The 26,746-nt window shown below is 50.5% G+C and overlaps 10 protein-coding genes across 10 annotated transcripts; 6 read left to right on the forward strand and 4 right to left on the reverse strand.

The window, feature by feature from the left end:
- Positions 1-1,277: 1,277 nt before the first annotated feature.
- On the forward strand, positions 1,278-2,327 carry M436DRAFT_67724 (uncharacterized protein; the record flags this gene model as incomplete). The annotated part of the gene is made up of 3 exons (XM_013567575.1): positions 1,278-1,523; positions 1,682-1,756; positions 1,863-2,327. The coding sequence occupies 3 exons, from the start codon at positions 1,278-1,280 to the stop codon at positions 2,325-2,327; spliced, it is 786 nt and encodes a 261-aa protein (XP_013423029.1).
- A 578-nt stretch (positions 2,328-2,905) lies between these two features.
- Positions 2,906-4,594, forward strand: M436DRAFT_57451 (uncharacterized protein; the record flags this gene model as incomplete). The annotated part of the gene is made up of 3 exons (XM_013567559.1): positions 2,906-3,115; positions 3,168-4,304; positions 4,355-4,594. The coding sequence occupies 3 exons, from the start codon at positions 2,906-2,908 to the stop codon at positions 4,592-4,594; spliced, it is 1,587 nt and encodes a 528-aa protein (XP_013423013.1).
- A 1,001-nt stretch (positions 4,595-5,595) lies between these two features.
- On the forward strand, positions 5,596-7,164 carry M436DRAFT_85967 (uncharacterized protein; the record flags this gene model as incomplete). The annotated part of the gene is made up of 3 exons (XM_013567613.1): positions 5,596-5,706; positions 5,755-5,913; positions 5,965-7,164. The coding sequence occupies 3 exons, from the start codon at positions 5,596-5,598 to the stop codon at positions 7,162-7,164; spliced, it is 1,470 nt and encodes a 489-aa protein (XP_013423067.1).
- Positions 7,165-7,684: 520 nt separating this feature from the next.
- Positions 7,685-9,797, reverse strand: M436DRAFT_67727 (uncharacterized protein; the record flags this gene model as incomplete). Its single annotated transcript, XM_013567576.1, has 2 exons — positions 7,685-9,370; positions 9,435-9,797. The coding sequence occupies 2 exons, from the start codon at positions 9,795-9,797 to the stop codon at positions 7,685-7,687; spliced, it is 2,049 nt and encodes a 682-aa protein (XP_013423030.1).
- Positions 9,798-10,932: 1,135 nt separating this feature from the next.
- Positions 10,933-11,246, forward strand: M436DRAFT_57449 (uncharacterized protein; the record flags this gene model as incomplete). Its single annotated transcript, XM_013567558.1, has 2 exons — positions 10,933-11,129; positions 11,186-11,246. 2 exons carry the CDS (start codon positions 10,933-10,935, stop codon positions 11,244-11,246), a joined length of 258 nt encoding a protein of 85 aa, XP_013423012.1.
- A 2,772-nt stretch (positions 11,247-14,018) lies between these two features.
- M436DRAFT_57440 (LIP-domain-containing protein) lies at positions 14,019-15,389 on the reverse strand (the record flags this gene model as incomplete). The annotated part of the gene is made up of 1 exon (XM_013567557.1): positions 14,019-15,389. One exon carries the CDS (start codon positions 15,387-15,389, stop codon positions 14,019-14,021), a length of 1,371 nt encoding a protein of 456 aa, XP_013423011.1.
- Positions 15,390-16,151: 762 nt separating this feature from the next.
- Positions 16,152-18,122, reverse strand: M436DRAFT_57420 (pyruvate decarboxylase; the record flags this gene model as incomplete). Its single annotated transcript, XM_013567555.1, has 6 exons — positions 16,152-16,235; positions 16,287-16,573; positions 16,628-17,618; positions 17,671-17,802; positions 17,844-17,905; positions 17,957-18,122. 6 exons carry the CDS (start codon positions 18,120-18,122, stop codon positions 16,152-16,154), a joined length of 1,722 nt encoding a protein of 573 aa, XP_013423009.1.
- A 2,967-nt stretch (positions 18,123-21,089) lies between these two features.
- On the forward strand, positions 21,090-21,582 carry M436DRAFT_34433 (uncharacterized protein; the record flags this gene model as incomplete). Its single annotated transcript, XM_013567546.1, has 2 exons — positions 21,090-21,419; positions 21,469-21,582. Coding segments are annotated over 2 exons (444 nt in total), but the record flags the coding sequence as incomplete, so codon positions are not given.
- A 2,430-nt stretch (positions 21,583-24,012) lies between these two features.
- Positions 24,013-24,444, forward strand: M436DRAFT_57565 (uncharacterized protein; the record flags this gene model as incomplete). Its single annotated transcript, XM_013567574.1, has 1 exon — positions 24,013-24,444. One exon carries the CDS (start codon positions 24,013-24,015, stop codon positions 24,442-24,444), a length of 432 nt encoding a protein of 143 aa, XP_013423028.1.
- A 339-nt stretch (positions 24,445-24,783) lies between these two features.
- M436DRAFT_67733 (MFS general substrate transporter) lies at positions 24,784-25,610 on the reverse strand (the record flags this gene model as incomplete). Its single annotated transcript, XM_013567577.1, has 3 exons — positions 24,784-25,185; positions 25,224-25,485; positions 25,549-25,610. 3 exons carry the CDS (start codon positions 25,608-25,610, stop codon positions 24,784-24,786), a joined length of 726 nt encoding a protein of 241 aa, XP_013423031.1.
- Between the last annotated feature and the right edge of the window lie 1,136 nt (positions 25,611-26,746).

Below are 26,746 nucleotides of genomic sequence, written 5' to 3' on the forward strand. Positions count from 1 at the left end.
CCTAACCCTAACCCTAACCCTAACCCTAACCCTAACCCTAACCCTAACCCTAACCCTAACCCTAACCCTAACCCTAACCCTAACCCTAACCCTAAACCCTAAAACCCTAAGGCATCTCTAGGTACCTAGTTAAGGGACTTAACACCCTAACGCCTCTAGACGCGCGTAACCGTAGCATAGTAAAGTCGAGGATATATTAGTAACGTTATATAGGAGTTACGAGAAAGATAGCCTTAAAGGTAGCTAAGAAGACACTTTAAAAGAAGCTAGACGAGACCTAGAAGTAGACTAGGAGTATAAGACCTCGAGACACGCTACGTTCCGGATCGTATACGTAGAAGCTAGACGGAGCTCTCCTAGGTTCCTATATAATAATAGTGAATAACGTACTATTAGCGGAAGAAGCGTTAATACTAGCCTAATGCTATATAGGGCACTCCCGACTAAAGAGTGACCTATACCGGATAAAGCTAGTAGACTTAGTAGGGTACGAATATAGAGCTACGTAAGAAACGATTAAGCATGTTATATACGAATGCCCCCTCCTACGCGAAGACTATTAAATTGCTATCGAGGTAGTAGGGCATAGGTAGAGGGACCTCTCTTATATACTTAGGGAGTAGAATCCCTAGAAAGACCCGAGAACTAGGTAACTAGTCGACAGACTAAAGGAAAAGTAGAAGGCGAACCTCCCGGCGGTAAAGGCGGTTCTCTACTTCCTTTATAAGTCCGGTAGGTTTATATGGCAGATAAGAGCTATTAAGTAAGGGGAAGCTAGAATGGAATAAGGATAGATAGGAATAAAGAAGGAAGAACTAATAGGAGACGGCTTATAGGTTTGCTATAGAACTAAGTAGCCTAATCAATTAAATCAATTAATTAATTAATCTAGTATTAGCTAGTTAGTTTAATGGGAAAGGACCCTAGTAGCTACCCTAGGAAGCGACTACTTTAGTGCGGCGACCTACCTATATGTAATTCGATAACCATAATAGATATAGACATATTAAGTAAATAGAAGTTTGTCGCATTAATGCGTTCTACAATATTATCGAAAAATATCATAGGGTTTATTCGTACGTTGTTAAGATGCTTACCTGTCGCGCCCGATGCCCGAATTTTTTCTAAGTTAGTAGACCCTGTATAGACCACCTAAACCTCTCCTTGCCGGGGGCATGGTATATTTATTATTTATGTTCTATTAGTTATTTTAGTTTATTCTCTAAATGGCACTAGGGAATTAACTCTAGATATAAGCTAGGAAATTTTGGGACAACATGTTGCGAATCAGTGGTCATGATATGTCGCTGCCAGAAACCAGTCTTTGTGTCTTGACAGAGCCTGAGGACGAGAAGGTCGGGAACCATGTTGTACACACAGAGGAACATTACGTTTGGAAGGCTCTGACGGGTAGACCGGCATATTCATCAAGGGAGAACGAGGAGAAGATGGTGGTTCAGCGACACTTTGGAGAGGGCGAGTTGGAGAGCGGAAGAGCGTGGGCCCGCGTCAAACTGCGACCGGTGAGATGATTACTTGGCGCCGCAGCAACAGACACAAGAACCAGAACGCGTGGGGAAATAATATAAACAGGACAAAGGCTGTCTAGGTGATGTTTCGTATTGCCTGATGCATCTTCTTTATTACCTGATGGATCTTCTGTCTTACCTGGACTGTCAAGGCCACGACACATAACTCACATAATCCGGATCAGATATGGAGGCACGGAGTAACGCCACGACAACTTTCGACCTTGGTGAGCTATGAGACACCTCTATACCTTACAGTCTTAAGTTCATTTCTCCACTTATCACATTAGGAATCAAATGTCTTTGTTTCTGGGCCACTGCCTCTTAAGTTAGAAGACACAAGAGCTGGGAACAACTGTCATGGAACGAAGCAGGGTCATCATAGCAGCTTGCGGTGCTTGGCAAAGACTGCCAAGGAAGGTTGAGAATCGAAGGACAAGTCACAGATCGCTGAACTCGCCTACATATCGACGAGATATCGCGATCACTTCGCATGTTCTTGATAGTGGAGTCGGTACTGGAGTTTGGAGCTGTCGCCTCTTGAGTGCGGGTACGCTGGGTGTTCGAGAACAACTGCTCGATGCAGTTGCCAAGATGTCAAAATTGCAGAAGCAAGCGGAGTGGAAAGTGGAAGGCGTAGCGAGGGAGGCCGCGACCGCCAAATTCTCGACGGGCGCAATCTCGTTCTTCCTCGTCCATGCTCGCATACTCTTCCACCTCCAGAGTCGTCAACTTCTGACGCGAGAGCTTCCGCTCGTTCAGCTACACCCTTTGAAGCACCGCCTGACGGCGGCGTAATGCCAATGCTCTGCGTGTTCCTTCGCGCGACCCGAGATAGGAAGGCGACACACGCAGGCTCGACTCGAAGCCAGCAGCTCTGGTACAGTCAACGCCCGCTGGTGCTGGGCAAAACATGATAACGAGCCTCTTTGCCACGCTTGCGCTGCAATTACACGAACGATAGCCGTCATGCCGCCGTTGACCAAGACGACCAGAAGGAAAGACTCGCTAAACTCGAAGTTTCAATTGCACTCCGCCTTCTATAACATCTCTTGGACCTTGGCGGCCAAGCCTTGTCCACCGAATTACTGGCTTGGACTCCTTGGAACGCTCCTGTACAGCTGATAAGGGTGGCTGCGAAAGGTCAGTACAAGTATGCCGTCAGTCTCGTGCCACAGGTAGGTGCGACAGAATCTCTAGTTTCCTTGTTCCATACCCATTGCATATTTCCTACACTTCGGCCATTGTGCCGAGATTTGTTCACAAGTATGATGGAAAAGTCAGCTCACGAGGACATCACTGGCGGTAAAGTGTCGCCGCAGCTCAGCAATGATGCTGCCTACACGACAGAGTATCCTGCCGAGAAGACTCCTCTAATGACCAGACTTGGTCTGACACCCGACTCGTTCAAGCGCCGTACTCTTGATGACAAGCACAATCAACTCAACAAGACTCTCAAGGGCCGTCACTTGAGCATGATCGCCATCGGCGGTTCAATTGGTGCCGGCCTGTTCGTCGGGTCCGGTGGTGCTCTGAGAAGAGGTGGTCCTGCTGCGCTTCTCATTGCTTTCGGAATCATGGGTGTCGTGCGTATTCGTTCTCGTGCATCTTTTAGACCCTTGCTGACATCCCTGCCAGATGATCTTCAACGTCGTCTACGCGCTCGGTGAATTGGCCATTATGTATCCCATCTCGGGCGGCTTCTATACCTACTCTGTTCGATTCATCGATCCCGCTTGGGGCTTCGCCATGGGCTGGAATTATGTCTTCCAATGGGCTATCGTTCTTCCACTTGAACTTGTCGTCGCTGGTCTGACGGTCAATTACTGGGGGGCCGATGTGAATGTCGGCGTCTGGATCACAGTGTTTTTCCTTCTCGTCGTCCTCATCAACGTCTTCGGAGTCCTCGGCTATGCAGAAGAAGAATTCTGGGCGTCACTACTCAAGCTCTCGACTGTGTCCATCTTCTTGGTCATGGGCGTCGTTTTTGTCTGCGGTGGAGGCCCTTCGAACGGCAAGTTCAGCGAGTATCACGGCGCAAAGTATTGGTACAATCCTGGCGCATTTGCCGACGGCTTCCCTGGTCTCTGCTCCGTCTTCGTCACGGCTGCTTTCTCCTTCTCGGGCACTGAGCTCGTCGGTCTTGCTGCCGCCGAGTCTGCGACTCCTCAAAAGTCTCTCCCTTCTGCCGTCAAGCAAGTCTTCTGGCGCATCACCCTCTTCTACATCCTTGGCTTGTTCTTTGTCGGTCTGCTCGTTCCTTACGATGACCCTCGTCTTCTCGGGTCTGGTGGCTACCTTGACGTGTCTACCTCTCCTTTCGTCATCACCGCTGTCGATGCCGGTATTCCTGGATTCGGTGATTTTGTCAACGCCGTCATCTTGGTCTCGGTCATCTCGATCGGTCTGTCTGGTGTCTACGGAGGATCTCGTACATTGACTGCACTGGCTGAGCAGGGCTACGCTCCTAAGTTCTTCACATACATTGACAAGGCCGGTCGTCCTTTGTGGTCGACTGTTTTCGTCCTCGCGTGGGCCCCTCTCGCCTACATCACCCTCGGTAGCACTGGTGTCATCGTTTTCGACTGGCTACAGTCGCTGTCTGGTCTCGCAGCCCTCTTCACCTGGGGATCCATCTGTCTTGCCCACATTCGTTTCCGCGCCGCCTGGAAGTATCAAGGCCACAGCACGGACGAGCTCCCATTCAAGGCTGTCTTTGGTGTCGTCGGATCATGGATTGGCTTGATCCTAATTATTCTTGTCCTCATCGCCCAGGTAAGCTCTCGAATCATCGAGCATGTTCTTCACAGTACTAACAAAAACAGTTTTACGTCGCTATCAGACCTATGGACGCCGAGGCCTTCTTCGCTGCATATCTCGCCTTCTTTGTTGTCATTGCCTTCTACATTGTCGGCTGGGTGTGGAAGCGCCAGGGCTGGCACAAGCTCGCCGACATCGATGTTGATTCTGGCCGTCGCGAGATCGATTGGGAGCACTTCAACAAGACAAGAGCTGTGTACGATTCATACCCCAAGTGGCGCAAGTTCCTGAGCCATTTGTTCTAATCGGCGACTCGCTCTGGGCGATTCACAACTATGCTATCTGGTCAAGAAAAGCAAGGAGTAGTAATGGTTAGGTGTACGAAGCCTGTGTAATTATCTATAAAGTCATGCTCTCTGTCCGTCAATTCGCTCTCAAATAATGAAAACAATGCACCCAAACTCGTGCTTGCGACAATGGCTTTTCGCAAAAATGCCACTCATACCTGGCTCGAATTGGATCCCAGGCGGCATCGCGGCTGGTTTCTGATAGAACACGAAATCAGTTCCATGTCCCTTGATCGGGTATCTACTTCGTGATCACCGCTGGAGAATATGGAAGCCAAGTTCCAAAGTCCTTCTCCGCATGCCCAGCACCTTGTCTCCTTCCAAATCAAGCAGGAGGTAACGCGGTGCAGACACGTGCCCAAGCGGGGGAGGGACATCTGCCAAGTCGTCGAACGGCGTGCCAACCCCTCGTATATCCTTCCAAGACGTCGCTGATCTCAAACGTCGCGGCTGTGCTCTTGGTATGCACCGTGCTACAGATAGCAAATATCTCAATGTCCAATGAGACATCTCGGATTACTGGCTGTACTTCTTGTGCTGTTTACCCCTGGCATTAACCTTTCTGCCATACCGCTTTTTTCTTCGACATCGACCGCGGCACGACATGTCGCCATGCGATATGGTAGGTCACTCTCATCACGGGCCTGTCCTCCTATCGAAACTCTGCATGTTGCTGCAGTGCTGCGCGTTGGCATTGCTCACAAAGTCTTGTGCATCGTCGCTCAATGCCCCTGAAAGGAAGGTCGCATCTATGACAAGACTATCTTCCCGGATTTTGTCGGCAAGCTTGCGATACGGCAAAGAATAGCGCAATTACTCCTTGAGGTTTGCTCAATATACGGACGAGAGCGGGAGGTAGTTCTATGGTATAAGTATACTGGGGTGTCGGTCAGGATAGAGTGCCTCATCAGCCTCATCTCTTCTACTTGTCGCTAGCATCAGTATCACCATTAGCAAACATGAAGTTGTCGCAACTCGCTCTCCTGCTGCTACCAGCGTTGGCAACAGCCTACACTGAAGCTGAATATGATGACGGCAAAGTCCACCAGATGATCATGGACAGAAAACATGTAAGCTCTAGCAATTCTTTCTTCCACTTGTCACTAACGTGATCCAAGGCATCTTGGGCGAAGCACAGAAGCTGGGGTGAATACAGCAGTAAGAAGTGGAAGTCTTTTCTAAAGCATCACAAGGACAAGGATGTCATCAAGTGCAACCCCAAAGGTCTTGCTGTCGTCGAGCCTGGCAATCCTCTGGAGACCTTCAGTTGCAAGAATGTGAGCTTCTCTCATGATCGCCAACCATCGCAAGGATGCTGACACGTTCAGATTGACTACTACGACTTCAAGAGCCATGCTGACCTTGGCTCTTTCGCTGGAGAAGGCTCTTCATCCTGGGGCTGGGTCTCACCCGATGGTCGTGAGTTTGTCGCCATCGGACAAGCAGATGGTACTGCTTTTGCCGAAATCAATAAGAATGGCAAACTTGTCTACCTTGGTCGCCTGCCCCAGCAATCTGTCTTCTCCATCTGGAGGGAGATTCGATCGTACAAGAACTACATGGTCATCGGATCCGAAGCTCGCGGTCACGGCATCCAGTTTTTCGACATGAACAAACTCCTGAACATCGACCCAAGAAGTCCCAAGAACTTCAGTATCACTGCAGATGTTACTGGTCTTTTTACTGACTTGCCTGTTGGTCGCACCCACAATGTTGTCATCAACGAAGAACTCGGCTATGCTGTATCCGTCGGTGCCGCTCCTCGCAACAGCACATGTCGTGCTGGTCTCATCTTCATCGACGTCAGCGACATCACCAAGCCCGTATCTCCTGGCTGTGCAAGTCAAGACGGCTATGTTCACGATGCAGAATGTCTCGTCTACCGCGGCCCAGACAAGCGCTACTACGGCCGCGATATTTGCTACGGCTACAACGAAGACACCCTCACCATCTACGATGTGACTGACAAGACTGGCGTCAACGCATCTCGTATCATCTCACGCACTCCCTACGTCGGTGCTTCCTATACTCATCAGGGCGCCGTGCTCGACCGCAACTGGCAAGAATATATCGTCCTCGACGACGAGCTCGATGAAGAAGATCGCTCCGGCCCCGCCGCCGACCAATTCCCCGTCACCTACATCTTCGACATCCGCAATCTCGAGAAGCCAGTCAACACAGGCTTCTACAAGTCCAAGCAAAAGGCCATCGACCACAACCAATACGTTTACGACGGTCTTGTCTACCAATCCAACTACGCAGCAGGTCTTCGCGTGTATGATGTCAGTGGCATTCCTCGGGATCCTACTGGTGGCAACGTGGAGGAAGTGGCTTACTTTGACATTTACCCCGAAGATGACGCGACGGATGGGCTGGTCGACTTTGTGGGTACTTGGAGTCATTATGCTGGGTTTCCTTCTGGGTATATCATGATTAACACCATCGAGAGGGGAGTGTTCATTGTGAAGATGAACAAGTTCGGCAAGAAAGGGCATGGCAAGTGGTGGGGTAAGCCTAGAAGGGTTTGAAGGAGAGTTCGAAAGAAGACCACAAGGGTTTTCGAGGTCGGGAGTTTCTAGTCCAGTGCATTCCGAAACTTGGAATGTCATGTCCTCTTGCACTTTGCAGCAATCCGTTCATGAATGAGACGCGGCTCCTAATAGATCATCAGAATTGCGAACCAGATTTGGAACCTGCGCAGAACTAGTTGAGTTGTTCGAGCACATCGTAGTCTATGCTCGCCATTGCGTACCTCAGACTCTGCCACAGATTATACTCGTCAATATTCAGCAACTACAGCCAGTACGGTCCGTCTAATCCGAGTGTTGAGCCCAACGTTCTAAAAGCTTCCTAGACGCATTGGATATCTACACCCAGCAGGCAAAAGTGAATCTCAATGCATCTCTCTTCATCATCTCCGGGGCACACCTCATGGTGAGCATAAAGGATAGAAGCCCCTACTGGACCTGCTTCCCATCGTACTTGGAATGATCAAGTCATCAGAGACACAAGACCGAAGCTATCGCGTACGACCTAACGACGTACTTTTCACATTGACACGAACTCCCACAAGGCATCCTCCGAGCTCTCTTGCCAAGTGTACCACAAACTAGCAAGCCCTTCATCGTCGACTGGCACGTCGAACGTTGGTGGCCTGTCATCAAGGATTCTGTTTTGCAGAATTTTGGAAGCACATCTCAAGGCATCCGCACCCTTGGCCGTCTTGATGTCTGTAGACGCTTGGCTACCTTTCGCGGTTTTGACTTGTGCCAGAGCCACCACGTGAAACAGATAGTCCTTTACATTGGTCTCTCCAGCAAGAAGCCTGTTCTCTGCCCATTTGACAGCAGAAGTCACCAATGCATGAAGTTCAACCTCACGAAGGCTCTGGCCGTCTTGTCTTTGAGCCAGGGTCTGTCGTGTGGCTTTCACAGAAGCAAAGTGATTCTCTTCTTGGGAGGTGGCAAGGAGCTCTGCTGCGATGATGTAGTTGTTTTGGATCTGTATCGAACGGAAAGGTCCTGATCCACAGGTGGACAGTCGCGTGTATTCGATGCATGGCGGGTCCATGTCTGCTACTGTACGCAGGCTCATCAGATCGGGATTATCTAGGGATTGTGAAGCGAAGGCTGCGTGAGATAGATCAAGTGCTCTTTTGACGCAAAGCTCACGCGAAAAGTGAAAGATTGGGTCCCTGAAAGCAATGCGCATATATGGAACATGGAGTGCTAGAAAATATGGCTGTAAAAAAGTCTCGCACAGAAGACGGTGGAAAAGAGATAGCTTGGATCCGTACGAAGACAGAGTGGTCGTCAAAGCTCGGTAGGCGTCGTTGAGTTCAGAGGTCGCATGCAGTATCTCTTTGTAGTTGGGCTCCGAGTTGGTCCTATTGGCCATGTCGACTATTCGCAGTCGCACGCCAAATGAACGTCCTATCGCGATTTGAAGTGACGTGTCGGACATGGTCTCCCGCGGCAGGGAAATCGGGAGCTCGTTGTCTGTTTTGTGCAGCTTTGCATCGTCCAAGTTGGATGGCAGACAGCAAGAAGCCTGTGCGAGCGTGACCAACGGCAGATTACCACTATCTAGACTTGATTGGAGTTGGATGTCAAGGACCGTTGCCCAGAGACGGCGACGCATCTCTGACTGGTACGGAGAGAGATTCGGTAAGGAGGCAGGATCAAGGTGTAGCCCGATGCAGAGGGCTGTTCGATGGAGCTCGCCAGCCGAGATCCAGGCTACATCCTCCTGTAAGGAACAGATATTTTGTCGTGCCAGTTGCAGCAAGCACAACAACTGCAGTCTTTCGATGTCAGGTCGTGAGTTTTCGGGCTGGGTCAGCCATGTTTTGGCTTCATCGATGTATTGCAACGCTGAAGACCGCAACGAGAATCTGTCGTCAAAGACGCAAGCGCCAAGAGCGAGGCATAGCTGTATCTGGAGGAGCATAGGGGTGCTCACTCTGTTCCTGTCTAGCCAGTACAGAGTGTAGTACCCCTCGAAGGTTGGTTTGTGAACAATCCGATGAAGTGACTCAAAATTGTCCAGGTAGAGCCTTACAAGTCTGTCTGCAATGTCTATCGTTGGCATATGTTTGCCGTAACTTCCATCAAAAACCTCGGGATGTTGTTGGCGTTCCAAGCGGTCGGCTAGAGACTTGCAATGTGATAGCAAAGCATGGATGGGAGAGCTCGAGAGATTGGATTTGTTAAACCAAGCCATTGTGTCAGGGAGCTGTGTGACTCTGTATCAGGCCAAGAGCATCAATTTGTGGAGTACCGGTAACAAGACGGCTTACCAGAAGGACTGTCTGCATCCAATGGCTCGGGCCAACGTATCTTTCCTTGACCATAAGGTGTCGGATTGGAGCCTTGATCATGCTCAGAGACTGCTCCAATTCATCAGGCGCCATGCGGATTTCGTCTGATTCTCGACTCCCATCGGTAGCTTGTAGTGATGGGCCGTTCGGAGCAAGTGGACCTATATCAGTGATTCGGCCAAGTCTGGACTCCTCAGATCCGTCGGTCACGCGGAGAGCACCTAGAGCACACGAGTACCAGGACGTGACAGTCGACACTAGTGGCGTTGCCGAAAGTTGACTTTGGCTGCCCTCCATCGTTGCTGTTGCTGACACGGCTGCCTGCGGCTCGCTCGCCAGCATATTGTTGGTATCGATAGACGTCGGGTGCTGTGGTCTTGCTGGTCGCACGGTGCTACTCCGCACTGAGTGACTAACGATATTCCGAAAAGAGCATTCTTCTCTCCTCGACCGCACGCAATTGCTACATGGAAATCTCATGTCGCAGCGGAGTTTCCTTCGCCGACAAGGATTGCAAGCGCATCTTGACCGTCTTCCAGAGATTCTCGCGGGCTCTGGATCCGCGTTGGGGCTGTCGGGCATGGATCTCGAGGTCAAGGCATCTAATTATTGGTACCTAGCTTTTCTCAGTCCGATCGAAATCAGAAGGAAAGAGAACGACTACGCCAAGTTCCATGACGACAGAGGCCCCGAAGCCGAAGCCGACAAGAATGCCGATGCCGGTGCCGGGCCGCGACGTGGTGCGCTGCCAAGATCCAATCTGGTTCTCGTTGTCGCACCAAGTTCAATTGTGCTGCATTGATACAAGCCGATCCATCCAAGAACCACTAATTTGAGAGCTGTGTAGGCCTGACTCTGCCCCTGAAAATTTTCCCCAACCGGCGGTCATCGATTCTGTATAACTCCTACAGACGAACTTTATCATGAATTCTCCGTGGCATGACGAATCGAATGTGCATTGGTGACATGGATACTATAAGCAGTAGCCAGATGTGTGCCCTGGGAATGTCACAGCGGTCGAAGCGTAAAAATCTTCGTGAGCTCCGCCTTCTTTCCCACCATGGCGTGGAGGCTATCACCGTCTTAACGGGTGAGAGGCCCGAGACCTCGGGATCGGGGCTATCCAAAATCGGAGATCGAGTAAGGTCTAACAGCTTTATATGTTCCCGTTTGCTCAGATCAACAGTGAATAAAACACTGTAGGCTGCCACTTATATTCGCAGCATTTTGATCCCATTTTGCTCTTGTAACCACGAAGTTTCGAACGCTCGTGATTACTCGACATGGCAGGAGGTGGAGCTACTCGAGGAGCAGGTCTCAAGGACGCGAACGAGCCTTTCAGGTCAGTATCACTTAATTTATCCATGTAGACTACGACGTCTAACTCATGGTCTCGTAGACTGGTTAAAGGTGATTGGGGTGATCCACGTAAGTAGTTCTATCTTCATTCACTCGGTAGAAGGCATTCGACACAGACATGTTGATCAATGCACCAGGTTCTCCAAAGCAGAAGGGTATCGTGACTTATGCAGTCTCGACGAATCGACAAAAACCACTCGCCGGCACTGTAAACGCCGCAGTGTTCAATACCTTCCGCCGTACAAAAAGCCAGATCTTATACTGGGGCGTTCCGATCCTTTTCGCATATTCTGCTCTCGAGTGGGCCGACCGTAGGTATGTTGAACATGAGAAAGAATCGTTTGCACACTACCGAACTGATGATGAAGCAGAAACCACTTCCTAAATTCAAAGGCCGGACGCATGCATGATGCGGAGACTGAGAAAGAATAAAGTCTGATGGAGCTCTCCGGTATCGTAGTGAATGTTGATTGTCTTTTTTATCCACCGTTGTGACAACTGCTTTGCGTCCATCGTTGCAAGTCCGGTCTTCTCGCGGTCTTTCAGGTCGGCATGGGTCCATCTCAGAACCTGCATCGTTCTATGAATCGTGTAAGCCAGGAGGTCGGCGAGTAATCTCATGCAGGCGATGGCCAGGTTGTGCTATCCGTTCACCAATAGTCCTATTCCACTCTCGCAAGACCTTACGACATTCGTCGCGCCGAAAGTCATCAGGCTAGCCATGATAATGATAAATCTGACGGACTGACTTCCTCCACCGAGTCACAGACAGATCGGGAAATGGCATTGCGAAATTGAAGGCGACACTCGGACGTACATCAGTTGCTCGATCATATCGAAGCATCACACCACCTTCCTCGTTGAACGGATCAACCGTCCACTCCAAGGTCCGATATTTTTGTTTCCACGAAGCGAGCGTTTCGGCGATGGGTGTTGTCTCGGAGTACCGCTATACTTTCGGAACTGTTCCTGGCTCTGGCACGTTTCTTCCGGGCCGATCGTGGTTCGTAGTCTTTCGCTGTACCTAAACACAATGTCATCAGCGAGACTGCACGACGAACGATGTAGTACATTACCAGAACTAACCGTTCTCTATATCCAGAAGAAGCAAACTACCATAGTAATTCTCTCCCTCTTCTGTCAATGACACCACATGAAGCGAAAACTCCTTCTTGCCAATAGGGAAAGATTGATACCTTGTTCCCGAGGCAACGCCATACTTGCCAAACTCCCCATAATTTATCTCAATGGTAGAGAAAGTGATTTGGGTATCATGAGTGCTGGAACCACCAATGTAAGGTAGATGTCCCAAGAGTTCGATGACTTTGTTTTTTTTTTTTCACGAGCCATGCGAGTGAGGATTGAGTGATGGACGGCCAGCCGTCTTCGGGCGCATCATGGATGCAAGTGGAGAGGATCGCGACGAGATCATGCGCTGAGAAAGCGTAGTAGTCGCGAATAGCATCGATCACAGGCTTCCAGAACGCTTCGGGTCTGTCTTCTTCCGTTGTTCAAATGCTTCCCTAGCAGTCTACTGAATTTAAGATCACGACTGACGATTGAGGATCGACTGTTGTGTCCAGTATTCTGTCAAGATGTCAGGCTCAGATCGAGGTCGAGAGACTTGCGGCAGAGGTGTGGAGATTCTCTGCAGTAGTACGATCACTCCTATACCATGTTCAGCATGATGCAACTCATACTAACGCGATGTATATCGGGATGAGGATGAAGGCCAAAATAGTTGTCGCGGCGAAATCCGAGTTTCGGCAGGCGCTTGTTTGCTTTGTCTTCGCCGTGTTGGCAATGATATGTGCTCAGCATAACTCTGCGACATGTGCACGGACTTCTGTGCATAAACAGATGACCGGCCTACTCACCCTGTACACACTTCTCATCGGCAGTGTGGTCGATCCATGAAATGTCTGAAATTTGAGCTTTATGTTAATGTATGCCAGCTATATAGCTATAGATTTAATGTAATAGCTATACTATGTTAATGCTAATACTATAGCAGTTATCGCTATTACCCTAACCTTCCTCTAGCAGTATACTAGCCTCCTTAACGTTGTTGTTAATGCCTAAAGCCTCTATTAGGTTAGACGCGTCCTAACTAGCATTAATTAGCGACTAAACTTAGCTCATTTTAATAGATATAAGGGTTAAAAATAAGGTAACTAGGTACGCTCTACGCGTTAGGAAACGAATTAGGACTGTAACTAGTGTAGTTATGTTAAGGTAGTTAGTAAATAGTTAGGAGAGAAAAGGCTAGGTATAAGAGAAACGAGTCTAATAGAAAGCTAGCTTTAGACGGGTAGCGCGTTGTAAGTTACGTAATCTGCGGCTAATTAGAGGCTAAGATCTTATCTCCGAGATTAGATTTAGCTAATTAGAGGGCTAGGATTAATGCTTAGTAAGCGCTGCGTTATAGTAGTAACCCGACACAGTAACGTACGAAGTCGATGGATTTTACGAGTTTCCTAAGCGTTGCTAGCCATACCACCTTACTACCACCTTCGTGGCGACGACGACGACGCTATATAGCTATCTATCTAGTTGACACTAGTTGACACGTTTCTAACATGTGGTATCTACATTTAATGGTAGCCCAACGAGCACGTTGGTAGTAAGCGATCGAATCTGAACGAACGGCATTGGCCGTGGTCAAGATTGTTACAACATATTCCACACCAGCGCGCAAACAGTTGACGTAGAACCGGCTTTCCTCGGCGAATTGGTTGGGGAAGTTATGGGATGCTATAGCCTATGAACATGCGGTAGCTTTCTGCCCGAGAGTGGACAAACAGCTTCAGCGCCGACTAGGTCTCTTGTTCGCTGACAAAGCCGCCCTCTGCCGATCTTCTTAGCAATAGCAACAGTCTCAGCACCAGTTCTTCCAGTGAGAACTACAACACTCTGCCCTGATGTTCTATCTTGACATTCTCAAGCTAGCTTAGCCGACTCAGCTCACGCTCATCGCAGTCGCCCGAAGATCAATTACTTGTGGGGAAGATCTCGCATTAGAGGGCCAAAGCCGAGATGTGCTCTCAAGATGGACAACGCTTGATAAGGGTACTTTGATTTCCAGTTCCATAGTTCGACATATCGTTGAGATCGGGTATTTGATCATTGGCATCAAACAGGGAAAGTACATTAATTCCTATCCACCGAGCTCGACTCGCGTAACGATCATGTTCCCTACATCTTCTATGCTCCAACAGTCTCGTTAAGAGTCTGGAGGTTGTTCTTGATGTTGATGTCATTTCTTCCAGCAACGGCAAGTGCATTCAACAACTGCACAATCACAGGCTCCAGTTGCACTCCCAAAGCCAATGGGTCCAAAGTGTTTGCCAACTCAGTCGAGGTCGAGCAGCCGCTTGCGACAGTGCCAGCGAAAGCAGCCTTGACAAAGTTGAATGCACCAACGAAACCAATGACTTCAGTAGTCGCGTGACCTCCGGCGGCGACAGTGGTGAAGTGCACAGAAGCACCATCAGCGCACCAGTCAGAGTAGAGTGTCGAGGCATTTGCGTAAGGAATGACTTCGTCGTTGGTGGCGTGGTACATGTACACGGGAGCCTTGGGAGTCTCATCAGGATTAACGCCCATGACATTCTTTTCGAGGACCCCGGCAATGGTAGGTTCGAAGAAGACCTTGTTGCCCAAAGACTGAACATCGGTACTCTGGATCTGGCCAAAGGCGAAGGTGAACAGATTCTCGACGCCGCAGATCTGCTCGGCAGTGTCCAGGACAACACGACCTTTCGGCGTGATGATGCGGTCGATGACGGGGTCAAGCTGAGCACCGTAGGCTGAGTCTGCGGCGAGACCGACGAGGGCTTGAGGCAGGAAACCGGCGAAGAGTGTACCGTCGATGAAGACAGCTGTGCCAGTCAAGTTGGCGGGAGTACCACCCGAAGCCCAGCCCAAGACGTTCAACTCAGGAGCATAACCGGATATCAAGGAAGCTGCCCAGCCAGTGGCAATAGCACCGCCAGAGTAGCCGTACCCAACAATCTTGGGTGTTGACGTGGTGAAGCCAAGAGTAGACTTGAAGTTGACGATAGCGCGCATGCTGTCGAGAACACCCATACCTGCAAGGCGACCAGCACCGAAAGCAGCATCGGGGCCCTCATAGTCGGGGGATTGCACAATGTAGCCCGACATGAGATAAGCCTGGAGCAAGAAAAACTCGACGGACGAGATCAGGTCGACCTGGGGAGCGAGGAGCTGGTAGTTGAAGCTGGGGTCGCATGCGCCGGTTACAGCAGAACCGTCGTATGCAGTGTGGAAACTGACAAAGCTGTCCAGCTTGGGGTTGAGAGGCTTGAAGACGGTAGTCGCAGCACTGATGGCAGTTCCATTGATGGCAGTCGTGCGGTACAGCAATTGCCATGCTTGTACACCATCGGGAATGAGACCGATGTAGGATGTGGCGACTCTGCGCGTACGGAGGATGGTTCCAGGAGCCCTGTCCTGGTAACCAGCGGGAGCAGTGTAGAAGGGATCATACTGCGGTAGAATGGCGGCCAAGGTAGAGGGCAGGAGCAAAGCCGAAAAAGCGAGGGTGGGAAGCATGTCTCGTACGAAGGACAGCATGGCTGCGATAGGGTAACCGTGGGCAAGGTCAGCGATGGTGAGACGAACGACAAGGAATCGGAGAGCGGGGCCAAAGTCGCATCTTATGCTACAGCTATCGTCAGGTTCCCATGAACTGGGACCATCTCCGCTTGAGAGTTAGGCCTCAGAGAGTGCAGCAAGTGCCAGCATCTGATCGGGCCCATAGTAACGTTTGCCGACAAAAGCGACCCCATTCGCTGAGTACGTGCGTAGGGATCATGGAGCTTTTGTAGATCTTCTCATGAGTCCACGGAGGGGAACGTGAGAAAAGTCGTCTTGTACCTGACATGCCTCGGCAGGCGCATCCTGTTCGGTATAAGGTTCTTTGGTCCAACGGCCGGCATGACGAATGCGGCTTTCGAGATGGCACGTGTGAAGAGCTACCGGAAGCCTAACGCTTGACACATTGTGACAGATTACTTGGCCTGCACAAGCCGGATGAACACTCGACCGACCAAACTGTTATCGTCCGGAAGGGCTAATAATCATCGTGTGTCTCACAAGAGCAGTTAGGGATCCAAAGTATGGAAATCTAAAGCGATGTTGCATGAGCCGAGGAGATCGCGATGATCAACATGGGGTTGTGGAGGATTGACTCGCATACACACGCCCTGCAGACGCAACCAATAAGCGAAGATGCATCATGTATAGATATGGAGTGATTAGGGCAGAGTGAAAGCTATCCACTGCTTCCCTCGGTATCGATGTCTGGATCTGTCCTTACTCTGACTTCTTCGAGAGGCTTTGAGCAAAGTCAATCAACGTCTGTGGTGCATTGTACTTTGGCATGTGCAGCTCGACGAACTACCAAGATGTCAGTATAATGTCGATACAGGAAATCGCCATCAGACTTACGTGCAAACCCTTGCCTGCAGAAAAGTTTTCATCTGCCAGCAAATCTTCGAGCTCGGACCGGGTGCTGACTTTGTACGACCTGACACGATGTCGGGAGGCCTCTTCCTCTGGCGTGAACACTTCTGCGATCTTGTTGTATCGCCATTTGCTGATGTCGTTGTACTTGGCTTTCATACCGTGTACCCAGCGCTCGATCTCGTATCCGTCATTCTCGATGAGAAAGATGATACAGTCCAAGTCTTGTCTGATGATGGTAGAAAGTTCTTGAGCTGTAAGCTGGAATGAACCTAAGACCTGTCAGCAGGGTGCGAAAATGGACAAGTTGTCAGCGATCAACTCACCATCGCCCTCGAAACAGACAGTCCTGCGTAAGCCACCCGATGTCTTCATAGCCAAAGCCGCACCCTGGGCTGCGCCGACACCATAGCCTATCGACGACCACAGGGTCTGGTTGATGGCTTGCACACCTGTTGGGAACCTTGTTTCCCAGATACCGACAAAAGACGTTCCCGTCTCAGTGACGACGACGTCTCCAGATCTCAACCAGGACGACATGCGCGGCCACAACCAGTCGTGAGTGACGTCTTGAGTCGTCGCATAACCATTTGTGAGCTGGGAAGTCTTGCGGAGAGGTGTCTCGACTTTGTCCATGGTCATCTTAGACGGATCCACTTCCTTGACCAGGCGTTCTAGCAACCACTTCATATAAACGTTCTCAAACTTAGCACAGTCCATGACGACGTGGTCAAAGTGGAGGTCGACTGACGAAAGACGACTGATGCGATAGGAAAAACCGAAACTGTTGACATCCGACTTGACATTGCCGATGGTGATGACCAAGTCGCTGTCCTCGATCATGGTGCGAACGTCGTCTTCCGAGCCCTTGCCGATGTAGATGCCAGCGAACAACGGCGACTCTTCGTTGGCGACGCCTTTGCCCATCGGGGTGATGAAGGTGGGCAGGCCAGTCTTGCGCGCGAATTGTTCAGTCAAATCTTCGACTCGATGACGTTGAGCACCCGCATCGAGCAAGAGTGCGGGTCTCTTGGCCGCATACAGCTTGCGCAAAATGAGCTCTGCGGCGAGATTCTCTGTCTCGTGATCGCTCGGTGGCGGCTCAATGACGATGGGTGTGTCCAGCAATTTCGCATCCACCTCTTCAGTGACCATGTCCGCAGGCAGTTGAATGTATACCGGTCGGCTATTAACGTAGCAGGCCTGGAGTACGCGATCGATCTCTGCTGGAGCTGTGGCTGGGTCCATCAGGTTCGTCTGGGCGATCGAGATGGGTTTCGACATGTCGGCAAAGACATTGAAGTCGCCATTGCCGAGCTGAATCATGAGTCAACAACATTCTGCACCATTGGAGTGAACGAGGACATACTGTGTGATGCAAAAGCATGCCGCTTTTCTGAGCTGCTCTCTTGGGCGTTCCGACAATGTGCACGACAGGACAGAACTCGGCGAATGACCCAGCAATAGCATTGAGGCACGACAGTTCTGCATCTTGTGTCAGCTCAGAGTCGTCATCCGCTACAGAAACAACTTGCCTCCCACCCCGAACGTCGTCACCAGAGCACCCATACCCAGTAGTCGACCGTACGCATCGGCGGCATATCCTGCAAGGCTTCAGTCAGGCCGTCGACACAAAGCGGTACAAGTCAACCAACCTGCATTCAACTCATTGCAGTTGCCCACCCAATTGATGCCACAAGGCTCGACGTAATCAAGAGCGACCAGATTGAAGTCTCCTGGCACGCCATGAAGGTCCTTGACTCCAAGTTGATAGAGTCTAGTAAACAGGTACTCGGCGACGTTGACTTTTTGGCTGCTCATGTTGGATGTCGTTGTGGTGACTAGGATACAATCAGGATAGCAAGTTGCTTATGATTGTCTACGGCAGCTCCGGCAGCTCCGGCGGTGTCTAGGAAGGATGATGATGGGCAACATCATTGTTGTCTTGAGATTGTAGGAAAGTGACGGGTAACCAGCCGGTGAACAGCTCGCTCCTGCCATCGAGGGGTACGGAAGGCGGCTCCAATCCGTCTTGGCTGGCGGAACACGGCCCGTCGTCTGTCGCCCTTGGTCGCCGCAAAGACTGCGACAGCAGACATAGCGCTACCTAGTTGACATGTGCTCACGAGCTCTCACGTCGAGCGCATGTTTCTCATCCGAGCGGGTGTGTCCGTCGCAAAAGATCGAGATCGTGGAAAAGAGGGGACGCGAACAACATGTGCGACAACGCGTTGCCTGGACGACCATCATATCACATCTCGGCGTGGAACTCGTAGGAGTTTGCTTTCCCTTACTTACAATTTCGTCGCTGCCTGAGGAAACAATATCTGAATTCCTTGTCGCACAAATATAAGGTGGTCGACGTGCTCAGTTGCTCTTCGACCTTGCGAGACACGTCGGGTTCCAATAACAACGCGAAAAAGTCGTTGCGCCGACAACCCTGAACTCTCGACGTGCTCATCTATTGACCGCCCTGGCGCGTTCCTCGATCCCTAGAGATCACGTACCGCCTTGTCATCCTAGCCTTTTTTTTCTCCAGAAGGACGAGTACAGATTCAGAAAAACTGCATAAGCATGAGGCAGCATCATGAGGCTTCGACTCTCCCGGCAAACTTCCTTGAGTGCATTGAGAAATTGAGCAAAACTTTGCAAAAGTGGCTCTCTTCTCAAAAAGGCAGCACGAGAACGTGATTCCGTAGATGTCACGAGAGCCAGTTCTGGACGTAGTCTGCAGATTTTGATCATACATGATGTGAGATTAACTGATGGTAGGCCAAGGACATAGCATTCTGCGTCAATCTATCATCATTGTCGCCGGTGACGGCGTTTTGCATGGGCCTGTTAGCGCCCGTCTCGAGGGACGGCACAGACCATCTGAGGTCGCTGCAGGAGGCACCCTGTATCACTTCTGAATCTGTCCTGCATGTGTGGCCTTGTCTACTTCCGCGCTTAAGGTGATGGAAAATAGAGCAAAAGGCTTTTTTCAAGAGAATATCGTGTAGTCAAGAAGGTGATACTATCTACTATGAGCTTTCAAGCTCAAGTCTCGAGGTCTGCCCCCAAAAACCTGCTAGCCATGGCGGAACGCAGCAACTTGTTCGGATACTTTTGATGACCATCTGTCGCAGGCTACGACTGCCCACCATGATTATGTGACTAATGTGCACGTATGAGATAGGATGCGAGCGAGTCTGTGCTACTAGATAGAACGTCTAAAGAGACTCCGAACGTCTCACATACTGGAGATAGCGATACATACCCTTCATCATAGACACAGTCTAATGTGTAACCCAAATCGCAGTGGTACGACCCTAATGCACGCAGAACGGTTCGCATGATACATGTCCAAGCACAAGCACGATTCTGGCCAGTTCGGCAAGACTGACGTTAATAAGTCCAACAAAGTCGCAATCCCATGGCGGATAAGGTAACTTGACGTGTAACAACTAACTTGTGTGAATTTGGACTGCGACAGGAATTTGCACTGCCGAGACAGACAAGAGCTGACCGATTGGTCAGCAGACGAGATAATCCATGAATATGATCGATGAAGGGCACTACCATCGAAGCATCCCCTTCCAGAAGGACTTAGATGGACCTTAACGACCCTTCTGCCCGACTGTTCGTGTACACTTATCGGCTTCTGGCGCAGTATCGAAGAAGAACCGTGTATTGACATCAGACTAACGGTCTGCGACGGTGTCGACGGTCCTCCGAATCGATCAAGCCCAGACAAACACGAGAAACGGTTATTGGTTGTCGCAGACTATCGACACATCTGACCTGAATGAGATATTGCACGAGTATGCCAGCAGGATATCTCGTTGGTACCAGAGTGTCGTCTACCCTGGATCTTTGTATCGAAATATTCAAAAGCGTATCCAAGGGTGCATTGCCATAGGTGCATCGCGAAAGGTGCAGGTGCAGGTGCAGGTGAATGGCGGATTGGAACCGTTTCTGCAACGGCTGATCAGCCGGGCCGCCGTCTCTTCCCCAAGCGTTCATGACCTGCTCTAAAGTTCGAACACCAGTCCAAATGAATTGGCGACCGAGCGAGGCTGGGTCGAAGTTTGGGAGCAGCAGGTCGGTCCCTCAATGCCAAAGCTTCAGGGTATCCATAGAACGTTCCTTGGTGCTTTGTAGCCGTTCAATCTACACGTCATGCTGGCTGGAACGAGTCTTGAACTCTATGGAAGTCAAACATTATTCGGGTATCTGAGACATCTGCATACAGGAGCGTCAATCCAGAACGATCAACGCTGCACTATATGAAGAGCGAACATGCCCATTGGAATTCGAGGTCATCAGCTCCAACTTCATACTCTCTTTCGCAGACCAGCACCAATTTCCTCCAGTACTTCGGTACCAGTCGCTCTTTGGCAACCCAACAACTTCCTCAATTTCTATCCTTCATTCCTTCCGATACTCAGTCTATCCTAAAATATCATTCCGACCCGACTACCTCGACCAATCATCATGCGCTCCACTCTTTCTGCTATCGCAGTCCTGGCCGTTATTGCCGGGGCTCAGTCGACCACCTCAATCGACATTGCAGCCATCTCGGTCCCCGCACCCACTGAAGTCTTTGTGCTTCCCGTGGTCTATGTCACCGAGGCTGGTGCGCCAGTTTTGACCGCAACCACCCTCGCCGCTACTGCTACACCCTCCAGTGATGCGAAGGCCACCAACGTCTTTGACTCTCCCTCAGACGTCAGCGCCGCCATCTCGTCGGCTTCTGAGATCGCCGTGGCCACCTCCACCCCGCTGTCTCGTGTAAAGCGTGATGCGTGCGTGCAACAGCCTCTTGGAATCAGCTACAACTCAGTGCCTGATACTGCTGCTGCTTTCGCTGCTGATGCCTACTACGGTCTCAAGGCTGTCGCTGCTGGTGCACCGACTGGTTACGTCCAGACCATGTCCAACTTGACTGCATCCAACTCGGCCGACCAGTACATGGGATTCACTCTCCTCAAGTCATACGATATTGTCTCTTGCGTCAACCAATGCAATGCCATCAGTGGATGTAACTCGGTCAACATCTATTTCGAACGTGATCCCACCATCAACCCCGACAGCCCTGCTTGCTCTCAGAACCCTCCCTCAACCATCAACATCAAGGTAAGTGTCTCAACGCCGACTAGCTTGCATTCGTGCTAACGTTCAAAAGTGTGTGTTCTGGGGAGGTGCCGTGGTGTCTTCGAACGCCAACAACTTTGGCCAATGGCGTGCAAACTTCCAGGTCCTGATTGCCGGTAGCAATGGGTACATGAAGTCAAGCTACGCTTCGCAGCTCGCCGCTCAGGCGTCTGCAACTTCTCCAAGCTCTTCTGCTGCTTCTGCCGCTGCTGCCGACGCCGCCGGTAATATCTACGCCATCTACTACTCGTCTGATTCGACCCAAGGTGCCTACTCAAATGCTCAGGCCAGCTCCTCGTACAAGGACTGTATGACGGCTTGCGATGCTGACTCAAAGTGCAACGCTTTCACTTACGTTGGTGGGGCTAATGGCGCGGGCTCCGGTACCTGTTGGCTCAAGTCCTCGCTTGGCTCTCCCTCGAGTTCGGGCAACAATGTCGTTTCTGGCACCCGCTCCAGCAAGGCGTCGTCAAGCTCTGCTCTGACTTCGACCACCGCCACCTCTTCTTCGACAGCAATTGCCTCATCTCCAACGGCGTCTTCATCCTCGACCACGACTGCGTCTTTGACTACAAGCACCACAAGCACTACCAGCGCCTCTCCAGCTGCAACCTTGACCCCCTCATTTTCCCTCACCTCCGGCGACGCGAACTCCTGGCTGTCCATCGCCCCCGGCGTCAACGGCGTCACCAGCTGGACCTTCAACCAAGCTACCGCCTTCAAGTTTCAACTGAACAAGAACAACGGCTATCTCCTCGAAGCTCAAGGCTCCAGCGCCGGCTACGTTGCCACGGTGGCACCTGCAGCAAATGGCAATGGATTGAAGCAAGTCTTCTTCAACCCTGTTGGAGGATCGCAGACGTATGTCTCTTGTGCGCAAAACACTGCCAACACGCCGCATCTTGATTGCAAGGTCAAGGGTGTTCTCCAGCAAACTTTTGTCTGCGATGACAATTATGATATCCTGTACTTTGTGCCGGTCGGCGGAAACACTCCTGGTAACTGTTATGCTACCAGTGGCTTCTTCTACCAATAGATGGGACATTGATAGTAGAGTCAGCATTGCTAGGGCTCACAAGGCAATGGTGTCAATTGATTCTGCGGAAGATGCAGTGTTACTGTTCTTTTGGTTCTGGTTTTGTTTTGTTCGTAGAAGGGAGTCTTGATCTTGAGCGATAGAGGATGTAGCAAGTTATGAAATACAACGATACGACCATTCTCATCTTTTCCGCATCTTTTGTGATCCGTGCCAGCAGAGTAAACTTGTCCTGGTTGCGGTCAAGTAGAGTCCCATCACCTCAGTCGCAGTTATGATATTCGTTCGATTGTTCGTGGTTCTTCCGTGAAGCCCTGAGGTCGTCTCGCTCTAGCTAGGGTAGATATTGTTGCTATCGATACTGCAAAATACAAGTCTGATCGGATATCTGTTTGTCGATCTTCTATCCGCTCTGGTGTTGCCCTGGACCGTCCACATCAACTTGTTCTAAATATCATTGTTGCTAAGTGCTCGAGTGCGAATCATGTTCAGCTTGACGTCTGCATCAAGCCTCGAGTTATCCCTTCCGGTGTTCCGCCTTTGATCGAATCACTTGCGTGCTGAACGCGACTCTCGTACATGGCGCTTAGACCTCGGTATATCCGGATGCTTGCGCTTGAGCTTTACGTCCAGAGTTTGGCAATACATCAAGTGTATGGCATAGAAGGTTTCGTGATTGCAAGAGATGCAGTCTAACTTGAGTATACACGAGCTATGATGGACTGGTGACAGTGACGCATGACCCCGTATAACCAGTATATTGTTAGCATGTATCGAAGTTTAGGCCAGTGACGCAATATAGATCCCCAGTTTTAGAGGCTATTGCCGGCGCCATCTGACGGGCCGGTAGGGCTTGGTATCTATTTTTGGCGCATACGAGAAGTTTGTTCTGGAAGTTCCACGCCAAGTGGCGAAGAGGCCCTCGTTCCCCGCATTGTTTCAATAGTGTTCACCTTGCGACCAGGCATCAAGAGCTGTCTTCTATGCGTCTATCAGGCGATGCAGTTTCGCAATTGTGGGCAGTCTACGAGGATTAGAGTCTCAGTCGAAGGACTACATCGCCTCCGCTGCACAGCTAGTATAGAAACCCCGCAGATGTCGTTCAGCCTCACAAATCATGATTTGAATTACGGCCATTAGACTTTGATGACATGGGCTTGGAAATAAGCGGGAATGACGACCTCGTGAAGGTCTGGGGCCGGATACCCAAGACATCCGGGCTCGTAATTCCAGGTCAGACATTCACACAGCCCATACCAAGAACGCCGAATAATCACTCAAAGATCGACCACCTAAAGTACGAGCTCCAAGAATAGCAATGGCTTCTCGCTCAAGAGTCTCTGACACTATGTCAAGGCAAGAACGAAGAGGCACACCCATGGTATAAAGGGACCGTAGAACCCCTGCCAGGAAACAGAAATCATCCAACAAACCAATTTCATCTTCCATCCTCAGCTACAAACACCAGCTCCACCAACCAATCAACACCAATCCACTCTTCCAATCACCTTCAACCAACCAATCAAAACAACCACAACCATGCACGCCACCACCTTCATCGCCAGCGTCCTCGCCCTCACCTCCACCGCTCTCGCCGGCAACGCAGGAATCAAAAACAACTGCAACCAAGACATCTTCCTCACCACCACTGGCCCCAGCCAGAAGTCCACTCAGATGAAGATTGCAGCCAACGGCGGCTACTTCAGCACCCCCATCGTCGGTCAAGGCAACAGCTTCGGCCTGACCAAGAACGCAGACTACTACTCTGCCAACACCCCCAAGCTCATCTGGGGTGCTTCCGACAGCAACGGCGTTACTTACTACTCGCTCAACACTGTCAACGGCAACCCCTTCGACGGACAGAGCATCAGTCTGAGCGGCAACCAGCCTGGATGCGCTACCATCACCAACCCTGATGGCGCCACCAAGGCTTGCACTGACAAGGCTGACTTCTACCTTCAAGTCTGCTAGATGGTGACTTTTGGCTATCTTGTATATTAGCACGGCCATGGGTATCAGCGTCGATGTTCCCTTTGTAACATATTTATCATGTACATAGTCCACTCGTTTAATCATTAATTCTACACCAGTCTCCTAGAACTTCCAAATCTCTCGCGCGACTTGGATCCTGAGTCGTGTACTCAGAGGACGGCTGCATTTCCTTTGCGCAGAACCGAAATTACAAATCGAACACACGATCCAAGCATGTTAATCACAGTTCCACATTAGCGCAGTAGCCATGGCTTAGAACGTGCATGTCATGATCAAAAGTCTTCAAAGCCCTCTCTCTTCGACGGAAGCAGGGCAAGGTTATCTTGACGATGTTATCGAAGGTTGTCTCAGCTTGCGTTTGAGTAGACCTGCAACGAAGATGCCACCGAAGAAACCAAAAATGGCAGAAGTACCATAGATTGCAAAGACGAGGTTCTTCCGCGGCCCAGGTCGGTAAAGCGATCCAAGCAGTTGTACACCAGTGGGTAAGAAAGCGGCGGCACCAAGGCCCTGGAGGGCACGGCAGAGGTCGAGCATCAGAGGGTTTATGCTGAACCCGCAGACGATAGTCCAAACGACAAACCATGCCAGTCCGATCATAAACACAGGGTAAGCACCCCACATATCGCCGAGCCGACCGAAAATGAGCAGGGTGCTAGCAACGACGAGAAAAAATGCTGTAGCCGGCCAGACGCTCGAGGCCTGGGGATGTCGAGCTCTCTGATCAAGGTCGGTAGAATGACTACAAATCCCGATACGAAGAACTCGGTAAGGAACTGTGACATGATAATGCTGAAGACGAAACCGACTTCATGCCAGACAGTCCTAAAGCACGGGGGCCGTTCGCGACCGAGGCGCTCGATGCATTCTTCGAGCGATTCTTCGATCGGTACTTTGCAGACACTCTGCGACTGGTTGCTTGGAGTTGAAGGGGTGGCATGGTTGGACTGGTCTGCCGGTGATGTCCTATCGAAGCTTGGATCGGGGCTGCAGGCGAAATGCTGGTCGTTGAGACGGGCGCTTGTGAACGTGTCAATGTTGGCTGCGACATGGTATCTACTTGGCTGCTAAGGAATGACATACGATGATCTGATCCTGACAGCGTGACGCGAGGCTGGCAGATATATTAGAAGAGACCCCCACATGACGACCTAATGACATCGAACTGCTAGGGAAGGGTAGGACACAAGTCAGCCACAGGGCGTGGCCATGATTGTCAATCAGTGTCGTTGTATATGGCACGATTGGTGAAACGATGACGACCATGCGACGATTTTCTGCGTCTTGGCTGCTGCTTTGGGAATGGCTTCAACCGCCCGGCCGTCATTAGCTGCACAACGTGTTATATAATCACAGATCGGATCAGAGCCACTAGGCTTGTCTCTGCAGAGGAGTGAACAGGTTAGGGGACATGAGGCTTGGCTGCCTGGTTCTGGACAACTTGTTGCAGAAAAACGCAACCCGACATCCGGGTACTGCGTGACAGATTTTACGTCGATGTGTCACCGCAAGGATCAGATGAAAGGAAACACGCAGCGCGCGAAAGCACAATTTCGAGACTGAAGCTGAGCTCCACATCTGACCTACACAAACTCAATTCTTGAGTTCAGACGGAATTGGCATTCCATCGTCTTACTTTAGCCGTGTTCTAGACCGCAAACTAGAAGAGGGCACAATTCTTTCTCAACTTGGAAGAGGGGATGTGGTCAAGGAATCGGTATACCTGTGCGGCCATTGCATCGAAGCACAAGGTGTTGACGCAAGAATCATAGCTCATCGCAGAGGGCAGGGATGGCAATAGTCATATTTCGATGAATACACGTTGAGTTACAATGTAAGAATCTTGTAAAGCGAAGACAACTAAAAATGTCATCCAGATGGTCCACAGCGCGATCAGAGTTGTATCAAAATAAATGATACTACGAGCGCTTGCTCAGTCTCTCTTCCTCCGATATGCGCTCTGCTAGATCAGCAGGTGTTGACCGGCACCACGGCTATTGTCGAGAGAACGACTCCACCATCAATGTTCGGTGATTGCATCAGATCATCGCCTGTCTCTGAGTAAGACACGAGGTTGGTCTGACACGAAAGAGTACCAATTGCATTAGGCATACCCGCTGGAGCAGGGCCAACGATGCTGCATACAACGCTGTTGATGCCATAAGTAGACTGTGAGCTTTCGGTCATGGACAAGATGAAGTAGAATTGACCTGATTTCGTGTTCCATCCGTACACACCGTCCGACGACTGTACTTGGCCATCTGACCGGAAGTTAAACTGG

This window comes from Aureobasidium namibiae (genome assembly GCF_000721765.1).
Source record: "Aureobasidium namibiae CBS 147.97 unplaced genomic scaffold scaffold_24, whole genome shotgun sequence".
Taxonomy (NCBI): Eukaryota; Fungi; Ascomycota; class Dothideomycetes; order Dothideales; family Saccotheciaceae; genus Aureobasidium; species Aureobasidium namibiae.